At 51.8% G+C, this 12,305-nt stretch overlaps 1 protein-coding gene across 3 annotated transcripts in view; it reads left to right on the top strand.

Moving 5' to 3' along the window:
* The window catches only part of WDFY4 (WDFY family member 4), a 277,304-nt gene that overhangs the window by 238,744 nt on the left and 26,255 nt on the right, over positions 1-12,305 (top strand). For 2 of the 3 annotated variants that reach the window (XM_073793353.1, XM_073793354.1), the window contains exons 48-52: positions 117-159; positions 1,507-1,626; positions 3,971-4,088; positions 5,126-5,299; positions 6,174-6,283. In XM_073793353.1, the coding sequence (XP_073649454.1) occupies positions 117-159; positions 1,507-1,626; positions 3,971-4,088; positions 5,126-5,299; positions 6,174-6,283 (565 nt within the window). The remainder of the gene's footprint in view (positions 1-116; positions 160-1,506; positions 1,627-3,970; positions 4,089-5,125; positions 5,300-6,173; positions 6,284-12,305) is intronic. The other variant, XM_033841802.2, reaches the window with a different exon arrangement.

Here is a 12,305-nt window from a genome sequence, read left to right as displayed (position 1 = left end):
GGGAAGTCTGTGATTCTCCTGGGTGCCCTGGCGCTACGATGCCCCAGAAAGTTCCACCTCTTCCCTCATTCATGCCTTGAGATGTTTGGTCACCCCCATCATTTTCTGTCCCACAGGAGATACCCCGGCTCCGACAGGACCGTGCTGCAGAAATGGCAGGTAAGTGACCCCTCAGAGGACTCTGGGTCCGAGGAAACCCTCTGGGAATGCAAATCAGCAAATAGCTCAGGCCCCCAGGATGAAGAGAGAAAGCATGTGGATGGATCAGGAGGGATCTTGTTTTTGTTTTTTGTTTTGTTTTCATTTTATTGCTCTTTATTTTATTCTTTATTTTTCTCGGCCACACCACACGGCGTGTGGGATCTTAGTTCCCTGACCAGGAATCAAACCAGCACCCCCAGCATTGGAAGGTGGAGTCTTAACCACTGGACCGCCAGGGCGGTCCCAGGATCTTGTTTTTTTAATTTGTTAAAATGTCCCAAATATTTCCCTGAAAAGATCTCACTGATTAAAGGCGATTCTTGAGTCAGAGCTGGGGAGTGAGAGAGAGAGAGAGAGAGAGTGTGTGTGTATGTGTACACAAACCCTGTATACACACACACACACACACACACACACACACACACATATGCTCCATCAGTGAAGGTGTATGTGTATAAATGAACACACAACTCAGGAAGGCACAGCGTTCACTTCTTGTCCTGGGAAGTCACACGTGGCTCCCAGACTGGATGACCTGACATTCAGCCTTGGGTTCTCAGTGGAAGGAAAGGACCCCAAGAGAGCTAGCCTTACAGATCACATAGCAACAGGAAAGGAGCTCTTGGTCACTCAGGTCCGAAATCCTTTCCCAAGGATCAGGCCAAGGAAAGGGGAGACTGCAGCATGCAGGTCCCATCAGAGACAATGGCTGCACTGGCTGCTCGTTCACCAGTTGGCCTTGATGAATTTTTCCAAAATGCAGTCCCTGTCTCCACCTGTGACACCTTTAAGCAGAGGGCCCTAAGAGTGAGTGTTTTCCAAACACGCACAGTCAGGGGAAAGAGAGTTCCTGAAGTCCCAGAGGAAGACAGACCATTCAGCCTGCTGGTGAGGGCCTCTTTCCCGGTGACTGCAAATTCCCCCCAGCTTGTGTTTTCAATCATAAAGAGGTCAGCAGTAAGTTTACCCAGCATTTGTGCTATTATTTTAATCCGCTTTTGAGTATCACCCAACAGTGACGCAGAAGAATGCTTTAGCCTTGGCTTGGACTGCTGAGTTGTATTTTTTCTTTTCCTGGCTGACTTTGCTTCCTGACTAAATTTGCTTCAGCTCATATTGGAATTAGCGTGGCCTCCCCAAGTTGGGCCAGTTCCAAGCACAAGGTGCACGGGGAATGGCGCAGGTGCACGCTGCCTGCTCCCACCTACACGATGAGGTTTCCTGGGCAAGCCTGGGAGTTAGACCCGCGTGGGCCTCAGGAGGAGGCCAACTGTGTTGGGTTTATCCTCTTTGACTCTTCTGCAGAAAAGGGACATGAGCAATTTTGAATATCTCATGCACCTCAACACCCTGGCCGGGAGGACCTACAACGACTACATGCAGTATCCAGTGTTTCCCTGGGTCCTGGCTGACTATACCTCGCAGGTACGTGTTCACGTGGGTGCTCTGCAGTGTCCTGTGGCTTTCTGACCCTGACGACCAGAGCACCCGAGGTCACGCGGAGCCTCTGACACACTGTTCAGTCCACTTGGGTCTGAGGGCTGCTCTGGTCTCAGCCCCTCACCTGGGAAGAGGCCTCTGGAGTCTGGCTGCCTGGTTCCCTGTCCCAGCCCCACTTGGGGGATGACCCACATGACTAGGACAGTCGTTAACATACGCCCCCAAGGACTTCCTGGCTCACTCGCTACCATGAAGGCAAGAGATACTCATCTGCTGAGATACTGCCATGGACCAACGCTGGTCCATCAAGTGAAGAGGGCCCTGAAATGTGTTCCCAGAAGCAACATGCAGAGCGAGAGGGAGGGAGGGAGGGAGGGCGAGAGGGAAGAGGAGAGAGCGAGGGAGGGAGGGAGGGAGGGCGAGAGGGAAGAGGAGAGAGCGAGAGAGGGAGGGAGGGAGGGTGAGAGAGAAGAGGAGAGAGCAAGAGAGAGAGGGAGGGAGGGAGGGTGTGAGAGAAGAGGAGAGAGCAAGAGAGAGAGGGAGGGAGGGAGGGTGAGAGAGAAGAGGAGAGAGCAAGAGAGAGAGAGAGGGAGGGAGGGTGAGAGAGAAGAGGAGAGAGCAAGAGAGAGAGGGAGGGAGGGTGAGAGAGAAGAGGAGAGAGCAAGAGAGAGAGAGAGGGAGGGAGAGTGAGAGAGAGAGGGAGGGAGGGTGAGAGAGAAGAGGAGAGAGCAAGAGAGAGAGGGAGGGAGGGTGAGAGAGAAGAGGAGAGAGAGAGAGAGAGAGAGGGAGGGAGGGTGTGAGAGAGAAGAGGAGAGAGAGAGAGAGACAGATACACAGACCCAGCAAGAACAAACTCCTCCCCCGTAACCTGACTTCAGTAACTGAGATGATGGTATGTGGACATCACCCCACATCTAGACCGGGACATGTAGCCATAAGGGAGGTCAGTGGCAACACCAGATCATCTGCTGTTCTGACCTCTGTCCCAGGACCTCAGCAGGCAGGGGAGGGAGGAGCGGGAAAGCTGACGCAGCTGGACCAAGGTGACTTCAGTGGGGGACGAGCAGGCTGTGGAGCAGTGTCCTGACCACCTAGGATCTGGACATCAGGAGGCGTGTTGGGCTGTGTATGTACAGGGCAGAAGGTGTCTGGGTCCTGGTGCAGATCAGCCTAGCCAGTCCTGCCTCGAGCTGTTTAGATGGCTGACCCCCAGAATTTGGAAAAGGGACTTCAGTTTTTTGTGAGCTCCCATCCACACGTAAGAGACTTAACACAGCAAACCTTTTCTCACCAGCCACACGTTGCTTCTTATTGCACTAGTGATCGTCTGAGGCCCAGGTATTTCAAAACCGAAACTTGCCAATCCCAGCTTCAACTCACATGTTGCTAAGTGGGGGGTCGCCAGCCCCTTTTATTTAACCCATACCCTGTATTAAAATTTTGATTACTTAACAGTGTTCAAAATTTGGGAGATTTCTCCTAAAAAGCTGGTTTTCCAATATCTTTTGGCGAATCCAGAGATCTGGCAACTATGAAGCCCCATTCTGCCCTGGCAAAGTCAGCTGTAGCTGTGTGGGGTCTCCACAGCGCCATGACTCACGGGGGTCCCGGGAGTGCCTGCTTCACTGCCACCCGCACCTGGCTGCGACAGGTGAGGGATGGTGGCAGACCCTGCCTCCCCAGGAGCACTGTGGTGATTCACTGCTAGTGGAAAGGAGGAGGGGTGTAAAGAAACACCTCCTTCTATAAAGGACATGCAAACCCCAAGGACGCCCAGCCCTGAAAACTCTTCAGGGTTCCACCGTTGTGTATTCCAAGGGTAGGGGAAGGGTCGCCATTACTGCTTTCATCACCTGGAAGGGAGTGCGCCTTCAGAAACACGAGGCCCTTGCTCTCATTTCCTCCGCAAACGGATGACTTCTAAATTCCTAGAAAATCAGTGTGATTCTAAGCAAGAACCCTGAACTATGGAAGCAAACTGCTCTGTGAGGGCAGGAGCCAAGTGTCCATTGACAACAGGAATTCTTTTGAAAGTCTCCTGGGTAACTGGTGGCTATGTTCTGATTTGGGTCAACTTGGAACAGTTCAGTGTGAACTCAATCTTCCCCTCCTCTCATTTTCTATCTCTCCCTTATTAAGTCTTTGTGGATCACTGGTTGTGGGGCCATAAAACCCTACCAGGCCTGCTAATCACCAGAGGAGGGGGTCAGACCAAACGGCAATGAACCAATAAAGAGAACCATAAAACTAAAGAGCGTGGCTCCGGCAGTCTCGCTGGGGCACAAGAGGGTGCAGGGGAGTTAACTCCAGTTGCACATCTGCCTTCTAGACATTGAACTTGATGAATCCCAAGACTTTCCGGGATCTCTCGAAGCCCATGGGGGCTCAGACCAAGGAAAGGAAGCTGAAATTCATCCAGAGGTTTAAAGAAGTTGAGAAGACTGAAGGTGGGTAGATCCCAGCTTGATTTTTTTCTGCAATGCTCTTCATCTGAATGCCTTGCAGTGAGCGTTTATAACGATTTGGGTGTCATCTAGCCTACAGACAATTACATGTGGATAGAGAGCCCTCGAATTCAGTGGTCTGCACCCTGGCTGCATGTGAGAATTACCTGGGGAGCTTGTTAAAAATACTGATGTCTAGGCCTCACCTCTAGAAATTCTGATTTGAATAAGTCACGGTGGGGTGCAGCCTGAGTGATTCCAACATGAAATCAGGACTGAGGACTATGGTGCTGAGAGCTAACACCTCCATTCCCAGAGGCAGGCAAAGGCAAGGAAGTGACATCCGTTCAGCACTTCTGTATGCTAGGTGCAGGCCAGCCTGCGTTCATACACACAATGGTCCTTTTTAAAGAGAAGGAAATTGGAACTCAGTTTAAGCAGCTCACTCAAGGTGATAGCCTCCAAATGGCAGATCCTGCGTTCGTCTGGCTCTGGAACCCAGCTCCCAAGTGCTGTTCATCTGCACATCCCCTTTACAGTTTTTTGCCACCTTCACATGCCAGCTGTCCTCTTAGTGCCTTACTGTTTTTCTTTAGGTCTATTCCCTTCTTAAACTTCAATGGATGTATTTTAAAGAGAAAATGTTCTATCATATATTTGATGTCCGCTGTATTGGTTTTCTCAAACACTTTGAAATAAACATAGCACTACTACAATAAGGAACATCCAGCCACGAACCATGTAAGCTTACCTCAAGAACCAGAGGCGGCACATTTCGGAAGCCTCACTCGGCCCCGAGGCCCTGCCTTTGGTGAGCAGGTTCTCAGCAGGCCGAGGAGCTCCTCTGCATCCCACACCACCCTGGAGGCCCCTGGCCTCTGCCCAGGGTCCCCACTGTGTGCAGGGCTGGCACTCAGACTTGTTGGGGGAGATGGGAGGAGATGGGAGGGGTGGGCAGGCCCTCCTTGCCCTGCTTATCTCCTTCTGAGGCTAAAGTTCGACATATATGACCCATCTCAGTCCCCCCCACCTGCCCCCAGGTGCTGTTCCTCTGGCTCCACCAGGCACTGCTGGATCCTTCCCAGAGAGGCAGGCCAGAGGAGCATCCGCTCTCCCCAGCTGTGTCCCAGGCAGAGCCCACCTTGGTACCATTCTCTCCCATACTAACCTGGGTGTGCATTGGAGTCACACGTTGACTTTGGGCCCTTGCACAGGTACATCCAGCAACCTCCCAGACACCTCTGATTTAGAGAACTCGCACAGCACCGGGAGGGCTGAGGGCCGGGTGCGGCACTGCGGCGAGGTGGCAGAGCCGACGTGTGGAGGAGCCCATGCCGCCAGTCAGCTCTGCCACTCGCTGGCGATGGAGGCGAGTCTCTGACTCGCTCTGGCTTCTTCACTGGTGAAACGGGGATAATGAATAGCTCTGACTCGTAGGGTGGCTGTGTGGACTCAGGGAGGGTGTGACGGGAGACACACAGCACGCACGAGGTCCACGAGTAGCAGCATGGCTGGAATGGCCCGGCCAGGGCACTGTCTCTGCCTCAGCATTCCAGCTCCGTCATACCCTGGATGGAGCAAAACGGGGGAGTTTATGCCTCTGCCATCCAGGCCCCTCTGAGAATGAGGATACCTGAGTTCTCACTCATCCGGGGGTGTCCCTGCATTAACAAGCCCCCCTTCCTCACACGGGGACTTTTATTCTAAAAGAGGCCAGGAGAGAGTGCTGCTGAGGGGACTGTAGGCACCTGAGGGCTCTCTCGGTGCCCTGAGTCAGAAGAGCAGAGCTCTGCCTCTCCGTGGGTCCTCAGCACAGCCTCCTCATGGCCTGGCTCTGCCACCTTCCTGAGGGCAGACCCCTGGGGGCCTGGCCAGTGCAGCTGAGGGTCTTGAATGTGCCTTTCACCCCTGGTGAAAATTTGGCTGTTGGCCAAATTATACTGAGTTTTGTGTGCGGAACGCTTAGGCTCCAGTGCCTGCGGGAGCTCTGTTAAGCAGGGCTCATGTTGGCTGTTCGAGATAGCCTGCGTGTCTCCCGCCTGCCCCACGGGTGGGGACGCCACCCCAGGCATGTCCTTTTCATTGCAGGAGACATGACCGTCCAGTGCCACTACTGCACTCACTACTCCTCGGCCATCATTGTTGCCTCCTACCTGGTCCGGATGCCTCCCTTCACCCAGGCCTTCTGCTCTCTGCAGGTGAGCTTCCCTGCTCCCCTACACACACACACACACACACACACACACACGCACGCACGCACGCACACACAAAGCTATCTCCCAAAGATTAAGAGCTAGGCTTGGACGAGGCAGCCCCCCCCGCCCCCCACCGCCCCGCTAGAAATCCAGTCTTGAGCCAGCGATTCCCACTTGACCCTGTGGCTCCAGGATTCCGGGCCATCCAGCCGAGGCAAGCTGCTCTTCACAGATATACCTGCATGTCTGCCCAACAGTCTTGCAAAAAGACTCTAAAAACTAAGGAATGAGATATGAGGAAAAAAATACTTAACATAAATAGGTTTTAGTGGAAAAGGAAAAACAGGAAGCTTGATGACTTCCCTGAAGGTAGGTGGTCAAAGCCTAGAAAAATAAACACGAAGGAAGAATGAAAAGAATATCACTTGTGACATCAGCATGCATAAAGCTATGCTAAGTACAAGCCTGAAGGCTTAAAAGTACAAACAAAATATTTTAATACTGAAGTGAACAGCTACACTAGAGAAAGAAACTAACCAATTTGCCTACCCATGAACTAACTGACCATCATGCCGGCTTAGGGTCGCCAGATTCCACAAAGAAAAATACAGCATGCCCAGGTAAATCTGAATTTCAGATAAACAATAAAAAGTTATTTGTTGTTTCTCTGAAATTCAGATTTACCTGGGCATCCTGTGTTTCGTCTGGCAGCCCAATACAAGGTGAAAGTAGGCGAGTCTGACCCTCAGTGGATGGCGGTGTCCAAGGCACATGGGGTTGCTGGGACAGAGTCCCTCCTGGGCGGCTGATAAGTTGTTTTCTCTCTTTTCCCCTGACTGTATCACTGTAATCTTGCTTCAGGGTTATTCAGGGGCACAGGTTCTGACTAGGGAGAGCCGTTGGGTAGCCCAGCTGCAGACAGCTGGCTCAGCCAACTCCAAAGCGAGCACAGCACGGGGCCCAAGGTTAGGGCCTGTCTTGATTGAGGCCTTGCAAGGTTCCTACGGAGAGGAAGGCACGACCACAGTGGGCTAACAGGCTGCTCAACTTGCAGGGACTCACCCTGACAGCCAAGCGTCACCAAAGGAAGAACATGAGTATCCCAGGAATTGTGTGTTTTGGTCTGACTTCACCAGCAAGGTCACTCCTTATGGTCACTCAGATGACCTTGACCCCAACACCAAAGGCCATTCTGGGTCAGCACTGAAGCCATCTCCTGAGCCCTGGGCAGGAACGGGTAGGCAAGGTCAAGGTGCTGTCTCCAGTTAGGAGCAAAATCCCTCCCGTTTTCTGATTCTTGGCGCAGTCCTCTCTCTCCTTGAAGGCGTGGATCATCCAGACATTCTATAACCCCTGTCCCTGGAAATTCACTCAAAAATAACAAGTGTGCTTCCCCGGAGCCTTTCTCAGGCAACAAGCATTTTAAGTGAGTTTGGTTTGGAGAACAAACGGCCCCTGAGCTGTGCCCCATGCCAGGCATCCCGTCCAACTGTTCCGCATCAGTCCACAAGGAGTGACAATCCCGATGACGACGATGGTGACGCCTCCCGTGACGGCTTCCCATCCAGGGTGTTCTGGGCGCTTGAAAAGTTTTCTCTTGCCCCTTCAGTCTCACGAATTATAGCCCCATCTCTACCTGTTACTAAGGGTCCTCTCTGTTACGAACGAGGAGGCAGACTGAAATAGAAACCGCAAACTGTGAGATTTCCATCCCAGCTCTACCACTTAATAGACACAAAATGTTCTCCACGTTATTGTACTCTGGAAATGAGGGTTAATTACACACATCTCACCGGGCCGTTGAAATTAAATGAGGAAATGTGGGTAAAGCCCCTAGCTCAGGGCTGATGCTGCGAAGGTGATCAGTCATTGTTCTTCCCTCCTTCCTCCCGCCATCAGCCAGATCTCTTCTGAGCAGGCTTGGACTGGTGCAAGCGGCTCCTCTTTGGTTTAAAGTAATTCAAGACAGTCTGGACCGCCTCAGAGCATTCCAAATGGCATGAGCCGGATGAGACAGGTGTGCTGCGAACCTGTCGGGTTAAGGCCACTTTGAAGCTAGTCACAACGGGTCGGAGCTTTTCTTAGCCAGGTTGGTCCAATGGTGACCAGCCCAAACTGGTTTGAGATAGTTTAAACCAGCGTGAGATGGTCAAAGGCACTTTTATCTTCTTTTGTGTGTCACAAATGCAGTCATATTAGCTTGAGTTCTTTTGACTCCCTTGCTGAAGTCTGATGCGACTCCTGGTTTTTCTGGGTTCAAATCTATCAGTGGCACATTGGCTCATCCGAGTTGAAATCTCCACGGTGCTTCTGAATTGGTTCTGCCTTCCTACTTTTAGCTGCCTCTTCTAGTGGGTCACAACTGGTCCAAGCCTTTGGGACGAGCAGAAGAACCAGCCGTCTTCCGCTTTTCCCTTAGCATAAAAGATGAATTTTAGTCTCAGGGGGGAATGTGTACAACAGTTACATCTGGGAGGAATGTGCTTACCTCCCCTTTGGGAGTCCTGGGGCCTGTGCAGACCTCCTTAGGAACATTCTGGCATCTTCCTGGAGTCAGGCTTTTCCCTCCATCCCACTCTGCCTCCTCGGAGGCAGACTCATTTCTTCTCAAGAGACCTTTGCTTCACACCCTGTGTGGTGACAAGGAAAGGAGCCTCACTACATTCTCAGCAGCCCAAGACTTCCAGCCCCCAACCCCAGCCTGGATCACGGAGTGGAGAAGAATAGGAAAGGTGGAGAGGTGCAGAAGCCAGGCAGCGAGGCCTTTCTCACTTATCTGAGAGCAGGGACGTGCGAATGTCCAGTATTTGCAGAGCTGGTGTACCTATAAGAGTCAGCATAAGGAAGTGCGTGCTCTTCCGTTCTGCATTAAACAAACTCTGCCTCTTGGCTATTACGTGACTAATCCAGAGTGACATGCTCACTCCACGGCTCAGCTGGGATGGCCTTGGTGTGGAGAGATGGTGCCTGTGAGTTCACCCCGTGTGGTCTGAACGCGGGTACAGCCTTCTTTGGGCCGTGGCCTGTCCACGGGGCACGGTGCAGAGGGGCGTGGACAGCCTAAGAATTGCAGTGTGACATATTCCAATTCCTAGGTATAAGGTTTCCTTTATTGTCTTCACGTTTAAATCTTATAAGGCTGGTCTTAGAATTGATGTCTGCCTCGACTGTTGCTGTGTTTGTTTTTCTGCCTCAAATCTGTTACTACAATGATAGCCTCTTACAGTCCAGAAAGTGTGGTATACAGACAGTGTGACCTGAGCAGGTGGACATGCCGGCAGTGTGACCCGGGCACAGGTTGGTCATGTGCTCTGTTATCCCCATCCCTTGGGGTGTGAGACCACTGTCTGCCGAGCTGGGGGCTTGCCTCCCAGGATGCTGTGATTCTCAGGAATCTCGCCTACTGGGAGCCAGTGTCTGTGAGCCTTCAGTCAGTTGAGCAACCGGAGGCCACACCAGGCTGGGGCCACGGCCCAGGCCCCTGTTTCCACCCTGGCAAGAGCACCAGTTGCTCTCAGGCCTGAGCTGGGACCCAGCCTAGGCGGGGCAGAGCAAGGCAGCCAGCGCCCCAGCGAGGGCACAGTTCCGCTGCTGCTGTATCGAATAAGAAACTGAAATCAAGTGCTGTGTTAAGTCACAGCCCGTGTGAAGTCAGCTGTTACCAGCAGTGGGGAAGGGTTTTCTGCGCCACTTGAGGTGAGACAGCTGGTTTTGTGTAAGACATATATGCCAACTGCAGAGAGAAGCAAGGGCCGTGGGCAGCACTTGGCCCACCACAGGCCATCCACTTAGGGGCTCCGTGGGTTCCAACACCGCGTGGAGTTGTGTCCATAATAAAGGTGTAACTGTTATTACACTGACTCAAGGGGGGGAGTGTTCGAAAAGGCACATGACAGAGTTGGCAGACCTGGCACAAAGTCCTGGCGCTAGAACTTTCTCACTGGTGGTGTGAGTACCCGAGCCTCCGTTCCTCCTCCTTTGACCCCTGACTCAGTGGGTGATGAGGGCTAAGTGAGACTCAGCGCTGAGATCCAGCATGAGAACTATTTGCTGTTGCCGTGCGCTCCGTAGGTGTGCACACTCCTCCCTTCAGCATAGGCAGTGCCTTTTTCAAAAGGCCACATCCTACAGGAAGGAAAGCTAACAGCTGCTTGGGGTCAGCCCGCCCTCAGTGGAGAGAGAGCAAGACAGACAAGGCAGCTGAACTGTGCATCAGCTTCCCAAATCCACGTCGGACCGGCAGCTCGCTGAGGGGGTCGCCCAAGCCCGAGGAAGCCCGCACTGGCCCCTTTACTTCCTTGGTGGTGGTGTTGCCTCAGAACTGCCCTGAAGAACCTAGGGGTAAGATGAGAATAAAGACACAGACCTACTAGAGCATGGACTTGAGGATATGGGGAGGGGGAAGGGTAAGCTGGGAAAAAGTGAGAGAGTGGCATGGACATATATACACTACCAAACGTAAAATAGATAGCTAGTGGGAAGCAGCCACATAGCACTGGGAGATCAGCTCGGTGCTTTGTGACCACCTAGAGGGGTGGGATAGGGAGGGTGGGAGGGAGGGAGACGCAAGAGAGAGGGGATATGGGAACATATGTATATGTATAACTGATTCACTTTGTTATAAAGCAGAAACTAACACACCATTGTAAAGCAATTATACTCCAATAAAGATGTTAAAAAAAAAAAAAAACTGCCCTGACCACCCACACGCTACTTCCCTCCTGCCCCATCCCAGGACCCTGCCCCTCCTCACTTCCCCTCGTACCTCCCTTCTACTTCTAACAACTTCCACATCCTTCTTTTTCTTCTTTTGAGCCCATAGTTACCTTCCCCATGCACGCTGAGATAAGGGCCCAAGCCTAGGGTCGCCCCCGAGGTCCTGGTCTGCGAAGGGGAGGGAGGCAGCAGCTGGGCTCATTCAGTACCTCTTCCCGTGTGCCTGGCTCCAGCTGAGACATCACACACACGCACGCTCACCCACACTCTCTCACATGCGCGCACACTCACACACATTACGTTGTTCACACCCACAGCAGTCATCCAAAGTTTGCAGAGGAGGGCATGGGACATTAAAGGGACTAAGAGACTTCCCGGAGTCCACGCTGCAAGTGGCACTGAAATGCCCTCCCAAGTCCTCTTGGTTTTAAAGCTACGATGCTCTCTGCTCACCCTGCACGCTGCCTCTTTGATGGACAAGCGACAGCCGCTTAGGTCAACTGATGTACTGACAGGGTCCTGTAAGTGAATTATTTACGTGGGATACTTTTAAATTACTGGAAAGGATACGAGAAGGGGTCATCAGGCTGCTCATAAAACCAGTCGCGTTATTTAGGTGTGGTGGTGTGTTGATTTGGGTCAGTCCCACTGAAGGAGGAATAGACTTTCCAGCACATGTTATCAGAACATCTGTGTTAAGTGTCCTGGAGCACATGCAGTTACTGGACTTCCCGTGGGTGTGGGTCAAGAACTGAATTTTTTTTCAACGTAGTTTCCCTCCCCTGTTGGAGAGGGGTTTAAGAGTGTTACCACCGAAATGCCTGTCCAGGGACACAGGTGCACATAGACTCTGTGTCCTTGTGCAAAAGGAATAACACCTTAGATATAGAAACTCCTGTCAAGGTGTTACCAGTTTTAATCAATGCACCCTAATCCATGAACTTTACTCTGATTTTAACTCCTGTCAATCTTCAGCAACAGTCCTTGTTGGCCACTTCTTCCCTCATTATTTTGCTTTTAATTTTGATTCACCTCTTAGTAAAATTGAGCACCTCTTAAAGGATTTTGAGGAAAGATATCTAGGATTGTATTATTTATGAGCCCTTCAATATTCAGAATATCTTTCTGGTGTCTTTACACACGAGTGATGTCAGCTGTGCCTAAAATCTGAAGACTGTTACCTTTTGCTTCAGAAACCTGCAGACTTAGCTGCCTTGTCTTTTGGCTTTAATGTCACGTGGGAAAAGTCTTCTGCCAGTAAGAGGTAGCTCCTTTGTTGATAATAGTGGCCTTGCTATTACTTTTTTCG

The sequence above is a fragment of the Tursiops truncatus genome, chromosome 16 (genome assembly GCF_011762595.2).
Source record: "Tursiops truncatus isolate mTurTru1 chromosome 16, mTurTru1.mat.Y, whole genome shotgun sequence".
Taxonomy (NCBI): Eukaryota; Metazoa; Chordata; class Mammalia; order Artiodactyla; family Delphinidae; genus Tursiops; species Tursiops truncatus.
The sequence above is the reverse complement of the archived record's forward strand: the minus strand, read 5'-3'. Positions and strand labels throughout refer to the sequence as shown.